A 21,600-nucleotide genomic window follows, 5' to 3' on the forward strand; every position below is an offset into this window, starting at 1 on the left:
ATCTTTTTATTATCAAGTTGTAAGACTTTTTTTTTTTTGCTGAGGAAGAGTCACTCTGAGCTAACATCTGTTGCCAATCCTCCTCTTCTTTTCACTTGAGGAAGATCAGCCCTGAGCTAACATCTGTGCCAATCTTTCTCTATTTTGTATGTGGGTCGCCACCACAGCATGGCTGACGAGTGGTGTAGGTCCACACCTGGAATCCGAACCCGTGAACCCTGGGCCACCAAAGCGGAGTGCTCCAGACTCAACCAATACGCCACAGGGAGGGCCCTCAAGACTTCTTTATATATTTTGGATATAAGTCCCTTATCAAATATACGATTTGCAAATATTTTCTCCCATTCTGAGGGTTGTCTTTTTACCTTCTTGATAGTGTCCTTTGAAGCATGCAAGTTTGCACAGAAATAACTCAATATCTGATAAATGGGCAATGGGACTGGAAATGATCAAACCTGATATGCACAAAATGTGGCAATGTTTGATTTTCTTATGGTGTATTTTATCTAGATTCTTCATGAGTTAACATCCTTGTCCAAATTTTGTTAGTTTTTTTTTTAAAGCAGACAATGACTCTTATAAATCACGTCATTTTAAATTGAAATGCACAATTTAAAATTTACCAGTCCTCTGATAGATGTTATCCTCACATCACAGAGGGGGAAACTGAGGCACTGAGAGTGGCCCAGATTCCCGATTCTATCACCTGGTCAATGTTGCCCTTGAACAAGTTATCAGGTTGTTGGGAGAATCAAGTAAACCAATGAATATAAAACCTGTGTCATAAATATTCAGCAAGGAACCTCACTGCAAATAATAGTGAAAGGCCTTGTTCACAGTCACACAGCTAATAAGTGGTAGATCTGGGGCTGGGATATAGCTTTCGGCTTCAGAGTGTAAGACACATTTAGGGTTTTTGTTCAAAATTCAGATTATCAGAGGAAGGGCCTAAAAACACTTATTTAAACAGCAGACCTGCTGTTGTGAGTGTGTGAAAACTGCCTTAGGATAAAACTTGGCTCCCGTGGGTCTCATGATACACTGACCACGGGTTACAGTCACAAAGTGTCAACTTCTCCCACTCCCCTAACCTACCTACCTACCCTAACTTGGTTGTTTATTTCTATCCTTTCATTCTCAAAGGTTGACCTTTCCTTGAACTCATCTCCAAATTGATAGTGACCTACCCCGCAGGTGTCGACAACAGATCAGTTGTTTTTCGTCTTCTCAGAAGGTAGATCAGTGAAGGAAGAATTACTTTGTAAGATTACTTTGCCTACACCCTCCTCCCCCGCCTACTTCAAAAGTGGCAGCACCCAATTATCCAAGGCACAAAGTTGGCATCACCAATGACATGAGAGACCAAGTCACAGAGAATTAAGTTAAGAAATCAACTTGCCTGAGGGGCCGGCCTGGTGGCGCAGCAGTTAAGTGGGCATGCTCCGCTTCAGCTGCCCTGGGGTCCCATCCCGGGTATGCAGGACGCACTGCTTGTCAGGCCATGCTGTAGCAGTGTCCCATACAAAATGGAGGAAGATGGGCACCGATGTTAGCCCAGGGCCAATCTTCCTCAGCAAAACGAGGAGGATTGGTGATGGATGTTAGCTCAGGGCTCATCTTCCTCATAAAAAAAAGAAAAAACAAATCAACTTGCCTGAGATGATACAACCAGCAGCCAGAATCCTAACCAGGCCTTGGGGCACCAGAGCCCACCCTCTGAACCTCTAGGGTGGCTAGTGCAGACACCTCTCTCCTCGCCTTTGCCTGCCTGCCCCAACAAGCTTTCTCCTAATTTCCAGGATTCTCCTCTTGTCACACTCCAATCCGTTTCCCACATTTTTGTTCTACAACAAAGGGAAACATGCCATCCGCATTATGTAAAACCCAACTTCTCCATTCTCCCACGCTCTTAGCAAGTCCAACTCCGTTAGCCTGGGCTGGCCTCTGTGTACTGCTCTGTCCTCATCTGCGTCTACCACCTTTCAACTTTTCAGCTCCTGGAATTCACCCATGTTGTATTGTCATTGCCTAACTATCCCATCTCCCGACCCCTCATAAATTCCTGGAGAGCAAGGATTGGAGCTCAGTAACATTTGTTAAATACATTATTGAAAAGCAACAGTGGTTTATTACCGGACAGCGTTACAGACAGGAATTGTGACATCTTTCCCCAGGCTTCTTTCAAAACGGGATGAATTCTCATCTAGCGTTCTCGTAACATTTCGACGGCGGTACTTGACCCTCTTGTCGAGTCACCGTCGATTTTTGTCTGTATCCTCCAGGCACTGGGTCTGCAATTCTCTCCCAGCTCGCTACCTGGTCGAAGTGTCGAAGGGACGGAAGAGCTGAGCCCAACAGTTCAGCTGCCGACCTAAACGACTAACTCCGCGACCTCTCACGGCCCCCCTCCCAGGCTCCACGCAGCCCCGGTTCCGACACTCGGGAGGGGGTCCCCGGCTGGGGAACCCCGAGTGGTGGACGGAGCGGCGGCGGCCCGACCCTGCTCCCCGCTCCCTCCGCCAGCTCTCAGCGCACGGAGGGGAGGGGCTCGCCGGGGAAACGTGGGTTTGGGAACCGTGAGAAATTGCCTGGAAGCAGAGCCCCCCCGGGTAACGTGACCACGAAGCCAGGGCTTCCCCCCCGCGCCGGGCCCACCGGTGCCGCCTCCCGCCGTCCCGCCCTCTCCCCGCGCGGAACAGACGGCCTGCAGCGCCCGCAGCTGCAGCGCGGGCCGCCCAGCGCGCGCCGGGAGGGGGCCGGCCGGACTCGGGAGCCCGCGCTGCACCCCCGCGCTCCGGCGCCGGGCCGGGCAGGGGCGGCGCGAGACGGGCCTCGCTCGGGCCGGGCCGGCCGGGGGCGGAGGGGCGCGGCGCGGCCCCCTCCCCCGGGCGGGCGGACGGGCGGGGCCGGGCCCGCCTCAGCCGGCAGCGCCGCGGCGGGAGCGCCGAGCTCCGCATTCGAACCTCCCTCGCAAAGACAGTCTCCGCCCCACAATGCACCGCGGCGGGCAGCCTTTGAAAAAGCGGCGCGGCTCGTTCAAGATGGCGGAGCTCGACCAGTTGCCTGACGAGAGTGAGTAGCGGCTCCCAGCACCCCCCCTCTCCCCGCCGGCCGCCTGCCCCCGGGCTGCCGCGGCCGGGACGGGCGGCCGTGCCCTCCGCCGAGCGGGCGGGCCGACTGCCAGCGCCGCCGGGGCCCCCCGGTCCTCGCACCCCGCGGTTGCCGCCGCGTCGCCGCCTTTGTTATGGTGTCGGTGTGCTGGTTTCTGGGGTTGTGGGAGCGCCAGGGCCGGAAACCGAAAGCCCGGGGGCCCGGGCCCGGCCGCGCGGAGGCGGGGGCCGCTCCCGGGCCCGACTCGGGGCCCGGCGAGGTGGGGAGGAGCGGCCCCGGCCGCGGGGGCCGTGCGCCCGCCTGCCCGCTCGCCCGGCGCGCGGGGCGCCCGGCGGGCTTATGTAACCCGCCGGGCCGGGGGAGGCCGGGCCGGGCCGGGGGCCAGCGCCTGCTTCGGCCCCGGCCTCCGGCCTCCGGTGTCGTCCTGTCGGTTCCTGCCTCCGCAGGCTCCTGCGATCTGCACGTCCTCCCCCTCCTCCGGCGTGTCCAGCCCGGGAAGTGTTTCCGTGTCAGAGGGCTGGCCCCTTCCCCTGGGACCACAGGTGGCCGTGGACCTTCCCGGAGAGAATCCAGACGGGGGGCACAGTGTCGAGGGGGCCCCCAGCCCGCAGACCCCCCTTCTGTGCGGGCGCGTCCTCAGCATCGCGGGGGCGCCTTGATAGCCGGGTGTGACCCTCGCAGCACGCGCGTACTGTCCCCTCCCTGACACCCTCCTGTCACTCACCCTGCCGTCTCGCACAGGTGTGCTCACTGGTGTTGTCAGTAAAAGCACGGAGGTCGTAGTCTCGGCACAAGAGAACTTACTGTTGTCATTTACAAGATTGTGTAAGGTGTGCAAAAAGGCGGATCTCCTAGTTAATGACAGAAGGGTCCTGATCCACACTCGCTCTTCAGTTTATGGATGCGTGCTATGTGTGAGAGTTTGAGGATAAAAAAAAAAAGGCCCAATGGCTGTGAAATCTGTCTGCGCCAGAGGCAGATAGACGCTCAAAATGAGAGCCAGAGACAGCCGATTCCGTTTCCTCTGTGGGGTCATAGACTTTTAATGTGTTATAAAGTTGCACTAAAAGTTCCAGCTGGTCAAAAGTTGGATTGAAAGAGTTTATGTTTCAGATTTGCTCTAGACCAACGCTAAATTCCAATGGAACTTTCTCAGGGACGGGAATGTTCTATTTTGCAGTGTCCAGTAGGGTAGCCCCTAGCCACACGCGCTGTGGAACTCTTCCGGTGAGGCCAGAGTGGCTGAGGACCCAAATCATAAAGATCACGTAATTTTTGTTAATTTAAATAGTCACGTGTGGCTGGTGGCTACTGTATGAGACAGGCCACAACTGTAGACCATGCGTGAGTTTTCTTGTTTCTTGTTTGGAGAATACAGTTGACTGGTTTAAGATGCTCCTAGATGAGGGTGGGCCTACTTACTAAGCACAAGGTGCTTGTCATCCGAAAAGGCTCACTCTCTTTATCATGAAGATGTGTTGTCACCTCGTAAAAGTCACAGCCACTAGAGCTGTTATTTTGGTTACCGTAGTCACTCTGGTGAAATGAGAGGTGTTTTAAGTGGCTTTCTTATAACTGTCATTTAGAATATCGGCTCATCATCATTAAGCGTTAATTGAGGACTTACTATGGTTCTTTGTAGAGACTTGGGGCTCATCCTAGGGTTCTAATTCCAGCTCCACTCGCAAACTATATAACAATCATTGATATTGCTTTGTGACATCTCTGGTAGGTTGGGGGGGTGTGGGCGTGCGTGTTTGTGTGCTGTGTGTCTCGTTGACCTTGACCACAGCTCATAGAAAGAAGGGATCGCCTTACCTGGTTTGTCACACAGTGCCACAAATCAGGTATACGGAAATGCTTGATTATATGAAATTGCACGTAGGGTAAGAGGCATTATGAATGAAACTGGAGCAGAGTCCTGAAAAGGGAAAGTGATTTCAATTTGATATTGGAAATAGCTGTATGTTTCTTTGCCAGTTTTAGTCAAGGGGGCTAGCTAATAAATTAGCCAATAGCCAGTATAACATTATCAATAATAAAAGGTACCGTTTATTGAGTACTTACTATGAACCAGATGCTATGCAAAGCGTCTTACATACATTTGCTTGTTTAATCCTCATTTCAATTGAGGAAAGTCGTCGTGTTAGTTTGATTTTATATATGAGGACACTGAGGCTGTCTTCAGCCCAGGTCTTTCCTCAGAGCTCCTGTACCTGATATCTCTTGCCTATTTCACATCTCCTCTAGGCACCTCAGAGGCCCCTCAAACTTCCTGGGTTCAAGATCTACCTCATAATCCCAGCCCAGGACAGAGACACTCCCAGGGGGCCCCGTCTTAATGAATGGCTCCACTGCATTCAGCTGAGACCTAGAAGTTATCTTCAGCACTTCCCTGTTTTTCACTTCCCGTATTTAAGCCTTTACTAAATCTTGTCACTTTTACCTTCTGAATGTCTCTCAGCTCTGCCTACTTCTCACCATCACCCTGGCCCAAGCTGTCACCATCTCTTCTGCACTTCAGCCTCCCATTGACCCACCACCCCTCGCCTACCGCCCCCCCTCCAACCTACACATAGCCGGAGTGATCCTCTCAGAATGTGTGTGTGTCATCTTGCTGCTTAAAACACTTCAGTAGCTACAAGACCCTTTGTGGCCTGGCCACTCCCCCACTCCAGCTCCATTTTGTACCACTCTTCCTCTCGTTCTGTCCCTTTGAGCTAAACTTGACCTTTTTCATTCCCTGCACTTAGCAGGCTTTCTTTGTTGCAGGGCCTTTGCACATGCTGTTCTCGCTGCCTGGAGGGCTCTTCCTTCCTCTCACTGCCAGTTAACTTCCGCTTATCCTTTAGATCCCATTTTAAGCTTCTTCAGAGAGCCATGTTCTGTCCTCCTTGATAACGATGACATCCTCTTGTTAAATCTGTTCGTACCACTCTCTAACTTCTCAGTGGCAGCCGACACAATGCAGCCTTGCATTTGTTAATGTGTGTGTGTGGTTAGCTTTGGTTAGAAGCCCCACCAGAGAAGTTCCATTTCTTTGTCTTCCTGCTTCATTCCAGTTCCATGCATAACACCTGGCTTACTTCTCTGACTTGTTCAGACCACTCTTCCCTTGCTAGCTACTCCCCGCACCCCCTTCCTTGAGTAGTCTAAATGTTCTCCCTCGGGGCTTTTTTACCTACTCTTCTGCCCAGGCTCGTTGCTCTGACCTGCTCGCTCACACCTGGTCCTTTCCAGGTGTTACCTCCTCAGAGAAGCCTCCCTCACCACCGTGTGTAAAGTTACTCCCCCAGGCTGACATCACCTTGCTTGTCTCCTTTATAGCGACTGCCAGGAGCATAGTTCTCGTGTTATGACTTGTTTATTGTGTGTCTCCTCCCACTAGACTGTCAGCTCCCTGAGAGCAGAGGCTTTGTCTGTCTTTTCCTTCAGTAACCCCAGCCCCTAGAATAGTGCTGTGGAGGCATTCAGTGAATATTTGTTGAATGAATGAATGAGCATACCCAGTTAAAGCAGGATTCTAACTTAATCAAATTCACTGGCCTGTAAAATCCATGTTCTTAGCAGTTTTTTTGATTGATCACAGTAATACAGTGAGCATGATATAAAAATTAGCCATGTGGTATGTGCATTGTTCTCTAAGCACTTTTACATATATTAACTCGTTTAATCTCCATTTTACAAATGAATCAGCACAGAGAGGTTAAGTAACTTGCTTAAGGTAACACAGCAAGAAAGTGGCAGAGCCAAGATTCAAACACAGTTAGGCTCCATCTGTGCTCTTAACCACTATACTATACTCTCTCAAAAAAGGAAGAAAGTTAAAGGTAGTAGGTCAGAATCTCCAAGATGTAGTTCCTGCCTTTATGGAACAGGAATGGATATGCTTGCAGCTCACACCTCTTCCTTCAGATCTCTGCTCAAATATCACCTTTCAGAGACACTAATCATGAGCTTCTTAATCATGAAAAAAAATAGTCTTCCCTCCCTCAGCCCCCACCCCACATTCCATATCCTTATTACCCTGCTTTATTTTTTTTCTGGTAGTGCTTATCATCACTTGACATGTGTGTGTGTGTGTGTGTGTGTGTGTGTGTGTCCGTGTGTCCCCGTCCGTCCCTGTGTCCAATAGAATGTAAGTTCCAGGAGAGCGGGGACTTGGGCTGTTTTGCATGTTGTCGTATGCCCTGTGCCCGGAGCAGGGACTGGGATGCAGTCAGCCCTCTATACGCACTCGCTGAAAGAGTGGATGGTTACTGCTTTTTCTCAGATGAGCCGTACTTCTCTTGGTAGCTGCATCGATATGTGCCCTGTGAACTGATGCTTCCCGGTAGTGTTGTGTTGTCTTGTTTGAGGCCTTTTAGCAAGACTTCGTAGCATCTCTGCCCCACTTCTCCCCACCAATTTTACTGCCTTTGGTCATTAAACTTCAGTTTGCCATGTAGAAGCTAAGGTGTCCCGTTTGCCATGTAAAAGTCAAGGCGTCCCGTTACCCGTTCTCCACATCTAGGCAAGAGAGTAGGGTGAGCCCATCAGGAATGGCTTTGATGTTGATGGATGTCTGCTCTCCAAACCTCTCACTGCCCTGCAGAGGGAAAGTCAGTTGAGGTCTAGGGATCTGAGATACTTAAAAATGTTTCACAGCCAGAGCCAAGATACTTCGTGTTACTTCTCAAATGAAGTCCGTTGTTCATTTATAAAGGAGAATTAACGTCTTCTCTGATTTTTGTACCTGGTTCATGTGCTTCTTTCTTGTCCCCTGAGATCATTCTTTCTTTGTGTATTTTTGTGTAATGGCATAATGGACTGGCTCCTTAAGATATTTACACACATTTTGAACATGCCATTTAAAAGTTTGTCTTTTCTCAATGCAAGTAAACCAGCCTTTCCAATAACATCACAACTGCCTGATCTTAGATTATATTCTTTCAAACATAAGTGGATGTCACAGTAACTGAGATGAGAAGTAGTAGCTGGTTCTAAAATAAAACAAATTTCACAATGAAGAATGATAAGAAGTAATACATTGACTATAGTAAAAGAAGAAAAGGTGTTCTAAACAGTTTTTTTAAAGTTAAAAGAGGGAGATTTTGCTCATCTATAATTCTATGAATAATTTCTTTCTTTTTTTTTTTGTGAGGAAGATCAGCCCTGAGCTAACATCTGCCAGTCCTCCTCTTTGCTGAGGCAGACTTGCCCTGAGCTAACATCCATGCCCATCTTCCTCCACTTTATATGGGACGCTGCCACAGCATGGCCTGGCGAGCGGTGCATCAATGCGCACCGGGATCCGAACGTGGGCCACCAGCAGCAGAGCGCGTGCACTTAACCACTACACCATGGGTTGGCCCCTATTTTGGAGCATAGAAAGGGTTTTTTTTCTGTTAATTTTTTAGATATAATTAACATATAACATTGTGTTAGTTTTAGGTGTACAGCATGATTTGATATATGTATATATTGCAAAACGATTACCACAATAAGTTTAGTTAACACCCATCACGACACATAGTTACGTTACAAGTTTCTTTTTCTTGTGATGAGAACTTTTAAGATCTAGTCTTTTAGCAGGTTTCAAGTATACGATTCAGTATTGTTACCTATAGTACCATGCTGTATATCACATCCCCAGGACTGACTTATGACTGGAAGTTTGTACCTTTTGAGCACCTTCACCTGTTTCGCAGCCCCCCCTTTACCCGCCTCTGGCAACAACCAATTTGTTTTCTGTATCGATGAGTTGGTTTTTTTTTTATGCCACATATAAGGGAGAGAGATCATTCTTTATTATTTTTCTAAAAATTTTTTTTTTTTTTTTTTACCCCTAAAGCCCCAGGCGATAGTTGTATGTCATAGTTGCACATTCTTCTAGTTGCTGTATGTGGGACGCGGCCTCAGCATGGCCGGAGAAGCAGTGCGTCTGTGTGCGCCCGGGATCCGAACCCGGGCAGCCTGCATCGGAGCGCACGCACTTAACCGCTAAGCCACGGGGCCGGCCCTCTTTATTATTTTTCAAATGACTTGAACTTCTTTGCAACATACATGTCCAATTCTGAGATTTTCAATTTCATGTTCTCCTTCTCTCTAAAAACTTCTTTCCCTATCCATTCTCTGCCTTCCCCTCACCCGTAGATCCTATCCTTTATTCACACCAGAACCTGTAGCCCAGTGTTTCTCCAAGTGGACCTGAGGGTTACTTGCAACAGAATCTCCTGGGGAGCTTTATTAATCATACAGATTCTTTGTGTATGAGGAGCTTCCTGGTTATTCTAATCCACAGGAAGGTTTGTTTTATCGGTGAATCTCTTCAGCTTTGTGCCAGCCCTTCTTGCTGTTCTGAACCCCCCTTTCCGGCTTGGATCTTTAAGTGTTGCATATACCTGCATTCTTGACTTCTAGGGGATCTAGCGCCTGCTGTGACGGCCCCTGGATCATTTCCATTCTCTGTTTTCCCCACTCTATTTCCACTTCTCATCTTGCCCTAGTAAATGTCGGTTCCCTTTCTCTTTTCCTTCTCCAGCACCAGCACACTTCTGGATGAGGATCTAAAATTGCTTCTGGCCCTTACTCTTCCTCTTTCCTCTCTCTCTACATTTTTCTCTCGTGGGAAGGTCTCCAAGTCTCACAACTTCAGCAGGACTCCCAAATGTCTCTCTCCAGGCCTTCTTTACCGTATCTGAGTTCTAGTCTGTAGCTTGAATTGTCTGCTAATTATTTCTAATTGCACATCCCACTATCACTTCAAACTCAGCCTTGCTAAAACTAAATGGATCACTTTTACCTCTAAACCAAGTTCTTTTGTTCTCACTTTGATTATGAAATAATATTGATTTGTTTTAATTGCAGGCTCTTCAGCAAAAGCCCTTGTCAGTTTAAAAGGTAAGAATCATAGCATGATTCTTTAGGTATGGCATAAGTTAGAAACTTAATTCATTATATTAATTTGAATATAGTGTTTCTCTTTCTAAGTTATGCTTCATTATATCTGTTAAGTATTGGTTTTCACTGATGATAACTTTAAATGCATATGGAGAATTGGCCTTTGGTTTTTTTCCCTAGAATATTGATTAAAGAACTTTCTCACTAAACATTTCTGACAGATCTTACTAGATTTAAAGCATTTATTAAACAACTGTGCAATGCTGTATTTTTGCGTAGTCATTTATTTTTTAAGAATCTTGCCTTCTAAGTAATCATGAAAGTCTCTTGAAATAAAAGAATGATAGTACTTTTCTTTTTCTGTGAAGAAAGTTAGACGTGTTCCTTGGTCTTGCTGTGTTTCTTTCTATAAGTACATTAGACCAACTCTCTTAATATAATTGATTTTGAAATTTTACCACTTGAGCAGAATGCTACTGGGTAAGTAAATTTAGAACCAATCTAGATATTCTCAAAGATTCGTTAGTCCTTTTAGTTTTTAGAGCTACTGTGTTGTGCTTTGAATGGGTGATTTACCAAATTAAGTTCTTCTGATTTGAGAATGCTTATCTTCCAGAATTACCCTACTTTATTTGCCTAGCAAGATCAACCCCATCTCACCTCTTTTCTTTTGTACTTCTTAAAATGTGTCTGAAAAAGTATTCTGTTATTCTTTTTCTTCCCAAATTAAAACCATTTCTCTTTTTTAAAAAATATATACAAGTGATATAAATTTCTTATAGAAAATAGGAAATGCTGATGAGCAACTAGAAGGAAATAAAAATAACTACTTTTGTATATTTAGCCCAGTTTTCTATGTCTCTCTCTATATAAACATATCCTTTTTGTAAAAATTAAACTCACCCTTCTTTATTTTCATAATATGTCTAATCAGTTACTTGATTGGATTTTTTCTGGTTGCATACAACTCTGAAGACATTTCTTTGAATTAAAGAAAACAAAAACACCACACATTTCATTTTTGGATATCAAGGGTTTCACATATTAAAGCAGAAAACATTTAGAAATATGCTCTAAATTCAAGGTTAAAAGGAGCTTTTTCCATTGCCCTGCTTTCAGTCAGATTGTTCTTATGAGATAGTTCTTGGCAAAGTAGAATAGAAGAATTATTGACAACCAAAAAGAAAGAAGCCACATGTTTTAATATGAAAATTTGGTACTTTCAAGATGCATTGCCTTGTCACATTATTTGGAGAGTTTGACCAAAAAATACGGAAGAGATTTTTATGTTAGAAGCTAAAATTATTGGTCAGTGTATTTTTTCCATATTGGTAAATATTTCAGATACATTGCTGCTATTAAAAAGGCACTGTTCTCCCCGTAATGTACGGAGGCAGAGGGAAAGGGCTCCGGCCCCCTCAGCGTCACGTCTTCGGTGCCGGAGGCTTCCAGTCCGCCAGTTCTATCCTTAAGCGCCCGGACACGGGGCAAAAAAAAAAAAAAAAGGCACTGTTCATAGTATGAAATACTTTGAGCTAAACTTAAATCTCATTAGTAATAATTATTTATTACAGAGGGAAGCTTATCTAACACATGGAATGAAAAGTACAATTCTTTACAAAAAACACCTGTTTGGAAAGGCAGGAATACAGGCTCTGCTGTGGAAATGGTAAGGAATTAGTTTTTTTTTTTACACTTTAGAATATGATAGCTAAATTCTCTGTATTATTGTTATGTGCAAGTTCTTACAGCACAGGAAAAATTTTCCAAGATTTTTCCCCAGCTCCAAGCATTTGAATCAAGTGTCATTGAGCAGTATTTGATCATATTTAGATAAATAATCTGTAACCTGTAGAATCTAATCATTATTAAGCATTTGTTGAGTAACTGTAGTTTCTTTTTTTTTGTGAGGAAGACTAGCCCTGAGCTAACATCTGATGCCAGTCCTCCTCTTTTTGCTGAGGAAGATTGGCCCTGGACTAACATCTGTGCCCATCTCCCTCTACTTTATATGGGATCCCGCCAAAGCATGGCTTGACAAGCAGTGCATTGGTGCGCGCCTGGGATCCGAACTTGTGAACCCCAGGCCACCGAATCGGAGTGCCCAAACTTAACTGCTGCGCCACCAGGCCAGCCCCTGTAGTTTCTTAAAATAGGCAAAAACAAAAAACAACAACAATCCAAAATCATACTTTTATTAGAATGTAAAAAATTTTACATTGCTCTAGTCCCTGCAAAAAGATATATAAATAAGTGGTAAGATATAAAATCTTGTGTAGGTCAAGGGTAAGTGCATTTAGGGGTGGGAAGTAGAGATGAGTATATAATTGGCATGACTAATGATTTGGGGGGATTCTGTGCTCCTCCCCTGCCCTGCCAAGTAGCCAGGAAGTTTTAGGGGTCAGTCATGGAACAAGCCTGGAGCTGGGAGAGACAGCAGCTGTCACAGTAGCCTGGGCAGCTGGCCACAGTGAGTGTGCAGGACTTTCCACACGCTGTCAATTCCAACCCAGCCATTCTCTTCCTTCTCCCTGACTGTGGTCAGGGAAGGGGAGCAGGATAGAGGGACTTCCTGTCAGGGCTGTGGAGTATTCAGACTCTTAATGGGTGTAATTTCAAGGGTCCATACCTCTAGCCTTCACCTAATTGGGTGCTGGCGCTATGCTGCTAGCCCTCTGCACCTGCTTCCCTTCCAACTAGCCTGAAACTCTGTCTTGAATGATGGGAGGAAGATTTGAAAGAGGATGTGGGTGCTATTTGGATATTATTTCTGTTGTTCTTTATTAATTGAAGCCTCTGAACCTAGGATGAAGTGTAAACTTTATATTATAGACCCTTAAGTGTATGATGTACTGTGGGTACTTAAAAAAAATTTAGTCCTACAGGCATTTGTTAAGTACCTATTATAGGTATCTTCTGGTTTTATTTACAAATGGAAATTTGGGTAACAGTTTTTGATGGCAGATCTAGTATAATATTATATACATTTAGGTTTCCTCTCTAGCATGATCTAGTAACTTCCTCCCAGCCCAGCCCAGCCCAGCCCAACCCTATACAGCAGACGTGTCATATGATACACCCGACTGGTATTAATCCAAGCGCCAACATAATGAGAACTGGAATTTCCAGAACTTATTTTTCTATCTTCACCATTCAAGGCTGCTAGAGTACTAAGGAGACTTGGGTTCTAGTTTTAATCATCAGCCAGGTATTTCATTTGTAAACGTATTGCATAAATATGTATCTTACTACTTTCTAAATCTGAGATTATTTTTATTTGACTTTGTGTGCTTTGTATTACCTATACTTCATCCTCCCGTACTGCTGATAATCCAGAGTTAGCTGTGTTTTCCAAATGTAGAATTGTATTTTGGAACAAAAATGGGAAATGTTCAGCCTTTTCATTCAATAAAAAAAATTTCTATCATAGCCTTTTAGAAATTCAAAACGAAGTCGACTCTTTTCTGATGAAGATGACAGACAAATAAATACAAGGTCACCTAAAAGGAACCAGAGAGTTGCAATGATTCCACAGGTATGTGTGTGCTAAAATTTTGTTCCATTGAAAGAAAGTGAGCAACTGCTCAGCATAATTAAGTTTATATTTATTATTCTATTACATTTTGAGTAACAGGTTGTTTTCTTTAAATCAGTACTCCAGCTCAGCTCCTATTTTAGTTACCTAGAAAAGGCCATTGTTTTATTGATGGACTTAAACCAGAGTAGAAAGCCAGTCCTCAGTCTTACAAATGCACACTTTTAAGCATGGAGATAGTGGGCATTAAGCAAATGGATTTGGCAATATGAAATCAGTTTGGAGTTTTTCGTGGAAACGAGAGGGGCAAAATCATTTTATTTTATCACTAGGGGAAGTATGTCAAAGACTTTCTTTATCGAAAAGAAGAAAACATATAGCATGGTATCGTATCTCCTTTTTCATTTTTGGTTTCTTTTTTAAAAAAATCATAGTGGACATGTGAGAATCAAAGGAATGAATGAAAATTGGACAAGGAAATATTAACTTTAAAAATAATGTGATTTTTCTATCAAATTTGTAATTTTTGATATAATTATTCCCTACTTCCTTTTCATTTTTTTCCAAAAGTGTTATAAGATTTTCCAGTAGGATGGGTCATAGTAGAGGTGATTTTGTCAACCAAGGATTTGGCATCAAATAAATTAAAGGTATGACCAGCAATATGCCCTACCAAAAACAAAAAAACTCTTACATACCTTTATGATCATTTCAAATAGTAAAATATGTTCATTTTCTGTAAAACAAACAAAAATGTATTTTGAGCTTTTTAACATCATGGACAAGTGTACATAAGTATCTAAAATTCAGTTTAAAAATTTGACCCTGTTGTAACTAACACACAGTGTGCATTGCTTGGCTTGATAGGTGTTGGATACAAGGTTGAATGAATACAAGAAATAGTTAAATAACAAGAAATAATTGTATTGACTTTATTTATTTATTTATTTATTTTTGTGAGGAAGATCAGCCCTGAGCTAAGATCCATGCTAATCCTCCTCTTTTTGCTGAGGAAGACCGGCTCTGAGCTAACATCTGTTGCCAATCCTCCTCCTTGTTCCTTCCCAAAGCTGCAGTAGGTAGTTGTGTGTCATAGTTGCACATCCTTCTAGTTGCTGTATGTGGGACGCGGCCTCAGCATGGCCGGACAAGTGGTGCATTGGTGTGTGCCTGGGATCCGAACCTGGGCCACCAGTAGCGGAGCACACGCACTTAACTGCTAAGCCACAGGGCCAGCGTCTGTATTGACTTTAGAAGAGCTGTGTTATTAGGATAATTTGGATGACTTAACTCTGTTTAGATTATTTAAATTTCCAAATGTGTGGTTTTTTTAAAAGTTCTTTTTTTTAATATACATATATATATATATATATATATTTTTTTTTTTTTTTGGCTGAGGAAGATTAGCCCTGAGCTAACATCTGTGCTGGCCTTCCTCTACTTTATATGTGGGTTGTTGCCACAGTGTGGCTGACAAGTGGTGTCGGTCCACGTCAGGGATCCCAACCCAGGAACCTGGGCCGCCGAGGCAGAATGCGCCAAACTTAACCACTACGCCATGGGGCCAGTCCTAAAAGTTCTTTTTTTTTTTCCCTCCAACTGTTTATTGGGAAGATTTTCAAACATACAGAAAACTCGGGTCTTTATGGCTGTGACACCATCCTGCCCCAACTCGATCCACTGCCCTTCTTCCCAGGCACATCATTCCTTCTAGGACTATTTTTACCAAGTCCTTCCTACTTCTGAGCAATTCAGAGCAACTATAACATAAGACACACAAGATATGAGACTTCTTCAAATACGTGAAAAGTTTTTATGTCCTCTGAGTTTTCTCTTTTCTAGTCTTAACACGCCTAGTTCTTTCAATCTTCATTTACATGATATGGCTTGTTCCCTTACCCTTGTAGTCACATCCTCTAAATCTGTTGTATTCTGTCTGTCTGTTTCTTTAAGGAGTACTATCCAGAGCTGAAAAATTATAAAAACCAACTTTTATTGAGTACTTAGATATACCAGATCCTGTTCTAAGCACTTTATATCTATTACTTTGACTTAATCTTTGACAACCCCAGTGAAATAGGTTGCTGTTATTTCCCATTTTTCAGATGAGAAAACAGACACAGAAAAATATCTTGCCCCAGATCACAAAGGTAGGAAGTGAAGGCTGATACTAAAATGGCAGGCAGCCTGTCTCCGGAGCCCTCCTTTCTGTTGTTGTTTTAACAAATTTATTGAGATAATTCACATATCATACAATTCACCTATTTAAAGCATACAGTTTAGTGGTTTTAATATATGCACAGAGTTGCGCAACCATCACCACAACCAATTTTAGGACATTTTCATCATCTCAAAAGAAACCCTGTACCCAGTAGCAGTCATTCTCCATTTCCCATTTGTTGAATAAACCCCTAGAAGTGTAATTGCTACAAGAATATTTACATTTAAACTTTGGAAGATACTACCAAATAATCTATTCATAAAAGTTTTAATAATTTATATTTCCACTAACAGTTTGAATATATTCCCCTACACTCGACAGAGGGATCTTTAATATAGTTTTATATCCAATGAGCCACCAGTACCCTATTTAAAAATCTGGGAAAATAACTCAATAGAATGCAAAATAGCACTTTTTCTGATAATAATGTTTTATAGTAATTTGGTTATTATTTATGCTAAACAACTCCTGGCATACAAAATTTTTTTTTACATTAAAAAGTTAATTTTCTAAATGCAATATGGTATCCTTAATTGGATTCTGGGAAAGAAAAGACATTAGTGGAAAAACTGGAAAAGTCCAAATAAGGTCTGTAGTTTAGTTAATAGTATTATACCAATGTTAATTTCTTTGTTTTGACAAACCACAATTATGTAAGATGTTAACATTAGAAAAAGCTGGGTGAAGGGCACATGGGAACTCTACTATCTTTGCAATGTTTGTATAAATCTACAATTTTGCAAAGTGAAAAGTTTATAATAAAAAATAAAAAGTTAATTTTGACCTCTACCTACCCTCCAGATCTACTTCCCTCATTCACTGGTAACTGCTGTAATTAGTTTGATTATCCTTTTAGACCTTTTTAATACTTCTAAGACTTTATATATGTATTTGTAGAAAATACATGGTATTGTTTAATATATGTAGTTTTAGAATTACATTTATAGTATTATTTTCATGATACTGTATCATGCATTATTCTGTAATTTTCACTCAACAGCCTGTTTTTGAGATCTGGCCATGCTGGTTGATTTAGATAGATAGATAGATAGATAGATAGATAGATAGATAGATAGGCAGGCTTCAATATTTCATTTCTTTTTACTGTTATATCGTATTCAATCTTATACCATAATTTATTTATAAATTCTCCTATTTATAGGCATTTAAGTGGTTTCTGCATTTTTACTATTACAAACAATGCTGTAGTGAGCATCCCAAGCATGTTTGTATATATTTGCAAGTGTTTTTCTAGGACAGATGCCTTAAATGTGGAATTGCTGGATCATAGGATATGCACATTTAAAATGTTTTAAGTAGTGCCAAGTTATTCTCCAAAGAAATTGTACTGGTTTATACTTTCTACCAACCCTATATCATAGTGCCTATTTTCCCAAATGCTTGCCAACTGAGTATATAACCAAACATCCAGATTTTTGCTAATCTGATAATAGCATCTCACTTGTTTTAATTGGCATTTCATCTGTGAATGATGTTGAGATACTTTTCATATGTTTAAAAACTATTTCTTTCCTGTAAGCTGTTGTCTTTTTTCCAATTTTCTGTTAGATTGTTGATCATTTTATTACTAGTTTGTAAGAATTTTGTATATATCAAGAATATTAGCCGTTCGGCTGTTTGTATTGGTTTTATTTTTTTTCAGAGTTTGTAGTTTTCTTTTGACTTTGTTTCTGTATTTTTCAGCATGCAGGATTGAAAAAAGTTTCAAAGGTCAAATATAATTGTCTTTCCTTTTTATGACTTCTTGAGTTTATGCTCAGCATGCCCTTCCCTAGTCTAAAATTTATCATTTTAGAATTCTCTCATATTTATTCTTTTTCATTTTTTTTTTTTAATGTTTAAATCTTCAGTCCATCTGGAATTTATTTTGGAGTAAGGAATGAGGCAAGACTGCAGCCTAATTTTTTTCCCAGAGGACTACTTAGTTGTCCTGGTAACATTTACTGAGGAATCCATCTTTTTATACATTGATTATGTATTAAAATGCTGCCTGCATCACAAGCTAAATTCTTGTATGTATTTGGGATTATTTTTAGGCTTTCTGTCTCTTTAGGTCTAGTATATCTCTGTATGTGCTAGTGTCATATTGTTTTAATGTGACTTTATATTGTGTTTTAATATCTGGTAAGACATTATTCTTTTTTTAGATTTTCCTAAGTATTCTTGCACATTTATTTTTCTGTATGAACTTTAGAATCAACTTGACTAGGAAAAAAGTCCTGTTGCAATTTTTATTGGTATTGCACATGTGTAATTTTGAGACGGCCTATTCAAGAACTACCTTAATGTCTCTCAGTAGACTTCAGAAATTTTTTCCATGTCAATCTTGCGCATTTCTTGAGTGTATTCCTAGGTATTTAACACTTTTGTTCTTGTCATTTTTGCTGTCATAAACAGGATATTTCTTCTGTTTTATTTCCTCACCAGTTCTCGTTTATATATAGAAAAGGTAATTATTTTTTTAAGATACTGATTTTTGTATATCAACTTTGTATTTGCCCACTTTATTAAATTCTCTTATTCTTTTTAATGGCTATAGTTGATTTTCTTGAGTTTTCTCGAGCAGTCATATCACCTGCAAATAATGGTAGTTTTATCTTCTCCTTTACAATTTTTATTCCTCTTATCTAATTGGCTAATGTGATCAAAACAATGTTAAAAAAAATAGTGGTGATACTCAACATCTTTGTCATATTCCTCATTTTAATGAGAATGTTTTTAGTATTTTAACATTGAATATGATACTGGGGAGAAATGTGTTTTACAGGTTAAGAACGTATCCATCTATTTTTATTTTTTTGGTCAGTCTAGCTAAAGGTTTGTCAATTTTTGTTGATGTTTTCAAAGAACTTTTGGTTTCATTGATTTTTTACTATTGTTTTTCTATTTTCTGTTTCATTTATTTCTGCTCTAATCTTTATTATTTTTCTTCCTTCTGCTTACCTTGGGTTTTCTTTGCTCTTCTTTTTTGTTGTTTCCTGAGGTGAAAGGATAGGTTATTTTTTTTTGAGATCTTTTTTTCTTTTCTAATATAGGCATTTACCCTATAAATTAAATATCCCCCCCAAGCACTACTTTAGCCATATCATTTAACTTTTGGTATATTATGTTGTTTTATTTATTTCTATTCTATTAAGAGTTTTTTTTTTTTTAATTTTGTTTATTTATTTTTCCCCCAAAGCCCCAGTAGATAGTTGTATGTCATAGCTGCACGTCCTTCTAGTTGCTGTATGTGGGACGCGGCCTCAGCATGGCTGGAGAAGCGTTGGTGCATGCCCAGGATCCGAACCTGGGCCGCCAGCAGCGGAGCGCATGCACTTAACCACTAAGCCACAGGGCCGGCCCGTATTAAGAGTTTCTTTTTTAATGGATATTAAATTTTATCAAATGCCTTTAACATCAGTGGAGGTGATCATATGTTTTCTGTTGTTTTGATTTATTAATAATGGCAGATTATATTGATAGTTCTCTAATACTGGACCATCTTTGCATTCTTAACGTGAATTCCACTTGGTTGTGTTGTATTCTTTTGATGTTCTGATGGTGTTTATCTGGTAACTTTTTTTTTAATTGAGATATAATTGACATATAACATTGTATTAATTTCAGGTGTACAACATAATGGTTCGATATTTGTATATATTGTGAAATTATCACCACAATAAGTCTAGTCTAGTTAGCATTCATCACCATAGTTAAAAACATTTTTTTTTGTGATGAGAACTTTTAAAATTTACTCTTAGCAACTTTCAAATATACAATACAGTATTATTAACTATAGTCACCATGCTATATATTACATCCCCAGGACTTACTTATTTTGTAAAAACCTTTTCACTCATTTTGTCTACCCCCCATCCCTGCCTCTGGCGACCACCAATCTGTTCTCTGTATTATGAGTTCAGTTGTTTGGTTTTTTTTTGTTTTTAGTTTATAGATATAAGTGACCTCATACCATGTTTGTCTTTCTGTGTCCCACTTATTCCATTTAACATAATGCCCTCAGGGTCCATCCATGTTGTCACAAATGGCAAGATTTCCTTCCTTTTGGTGGCTGAATAATATTCCGTTGTGTATATGTACCACACTTTCTTTATCCATTCATCCATCAGTGAACACTTAGGTGTCTTGGCTGTTGTCAATAATGCTGCAGGGCCGGCCCCGTGGCTTAGTGGTTAAATGTGGTCGGAGCCCCGGGCGCGCACCGACACACCGCTTCTCCAGCCATGCTGAGGCCGCGTCCACATACAGCAACTAGAAGGATGTGCAACTATGACGTACAACTATCTACTGGGGCTTTGGGGAAAAAAAAAACGAGGAGGATTGGCAATAGATGTTAGCTCAGAGCCGGTCTTTCTCAGCAAAAAGAGGAGGATTAGCATGGATGTTAGCTCAGGGCTGATCTTCCTCACACACACAAAAAAAATGCTACAGTGAGCATGAGGTTGCATATGTCTTTTCGAGTTAGTGTTTTTTTCTTTGGATACCCAAAAGTGGAATTGCTGGATCATATGATAGTTCTATTTTTAATTTTTTGAGGAATCTCCATACTGTTTTCCATATTGCTGTACCAGTTTACATTCCCACCAACAGTGCACAAGAGTTCCCTTTTCTCCACGTCCTCACCAACACTTGTTAAATCTCTTATCTTTTTAATAACAGCCATTCTAACAGGTGTGAGTGCTGTCTCTTTGTGGTTTTGATTTGCCTTTCCCTGATGAGTAATGATGTTGAGCATCTTTTCATGTACTTGTTGGCCATTTGTATGTCTTCTTTGGGAAAACGTCTATTCAGATCCTCTGCCCATTTTTTAATCGGATTGTTTAATCAGATTTTTTTTTTCACTGAGTTGATTGAATTCTTGACATATTTTAGATATTAACTCCTTACCAAATGTATGATTTGCAAATATTTTCTCCCATTCTATAGGTTGCCTTTTCATTTTGTTGATGGTTTCCTGTGCTGTGCAAAAGCTTTTTAGTTTGATGTAGTCCCACTTGTTAATTTTTGCTTTTGATGCCTTTGCTTTTCAAAGGTATCAAATCCAAGAAGTCATCGCCAAGACCAATGACAAGGAGCTTACCGATAGTTCCTTGTTATGTTGATATGTTTTCTTCTAGGCATTTTATGGTGTCAGTTTTTATGTTCAAGTTTTTAATCCATTTTGAGTTAGTTTTTGTGTATAGTATAAGATAGTGTCCAGTTTCATTCTTTTGCATGTGACTGCCCAGTTTTCCTAACACCATTTATTGAAGAGACTTCCCTTTCTCTGTTATTGACTCCTTTGTCATAAATTAATTGACCATATGTGCGTGAGTTTATTTCTAGGCTCTCTATTCTGTTCCATTGATCTATGTGTCTATTTTTACGGCAATACAATAGTATTTTGATTACTGTAGCTTTGAAATATAGTTTGAAATCAGGGAGTGTGAGGCCTCTAGCTTCGTTCTTTTTTCTTAAAATTGCTTTGGCTATTCAAGGTCTTTTGTGGTTCCATACAAATTTTAGGATTGTTTGTTCTATTTCTGTGAAAAATGCCGTTAGAATTTTAATAGGGATTGCATTGAATCTGTAGATTTCTTTGAGTAGTATGGATATTTTAACAATATTAATTCTTCCAATCCATGAGTATGAAATATCTTTCCAAGTATTTTTAAAATTCATACAAATGAGTGGTATTTTCTGAGGTTTTCTTTTATTATACATCTATGGCAGACTTTGTTATCTATGTTATGCTGTCTTTATAAAAATAGCTGGGAAGCTTTTTTTTTTCTTTTTTAGTGATTTGAAGCACTTTAGTGGGATTGGAGACCTCTGGTTTGATATAGAA

The 21,600-nt window shown here is 41.3% G+C and overlaps 1 protein-coding gene and 1 non-coding gene across 2 annotated transcripts in view; both read left to right on the forward strand.

Moving 5' to 3' along the window:
• Window positions 1-2,937: 2,937 nt before the first annotated feature.
• Window positions 2,938-21,600, forward strand: part of LIN9 (lin-9 DREAM MuvB core complex component) — an 83,204-nt gene continuing 64,541 nt past the window's right edge. The window contains exons 1-4 of the mRNA XM_058533597.1: window positions 2,938-3,072; window positions 9,961-9,993; window positions 11,568-11,662; window positions 13,424-13,528. Of these exons, the coding sequence (XP_058389580.1) occupies window positions 2,994-3,072; window positions 9,961-9,993; window positions 11,568-11,662; window positions 13,424-13,528 (312 nt within the window). The 5' untranslated portion in view covers window positions 2,938-2,993. The remainder of the gene's footprint in view (window positions 3,073-9,960; window positions 9,994-11,567; window positions 11,663-13,423; window positions 13,529-21,600) is intronic.
• LOC131399609 (small nucleolar RNA SNORA57) lies at window positions 11,367-11,479 on the forward strand. The gene has a single exon (XR_009217168.1). It is a non-coding gene; the product is annotated as a small nucleolar RNA SNORA57 (small nucleolar RNA).

This window comes from Diceros bicornis, chromosome 38, assembly GCF_020826845.1.
Source record: "Diceros bicornis minor isolate mBicDic1 chromosome 38, mDicBic1.mat.cur, whole genome shotgun sequence".
Lineage (NCBI taxonomy): Eukaryota > Metazoa > Chordata > Mammalia > Perissodactyla > Rhinocerotidae > Diceros > Diceros bicornis.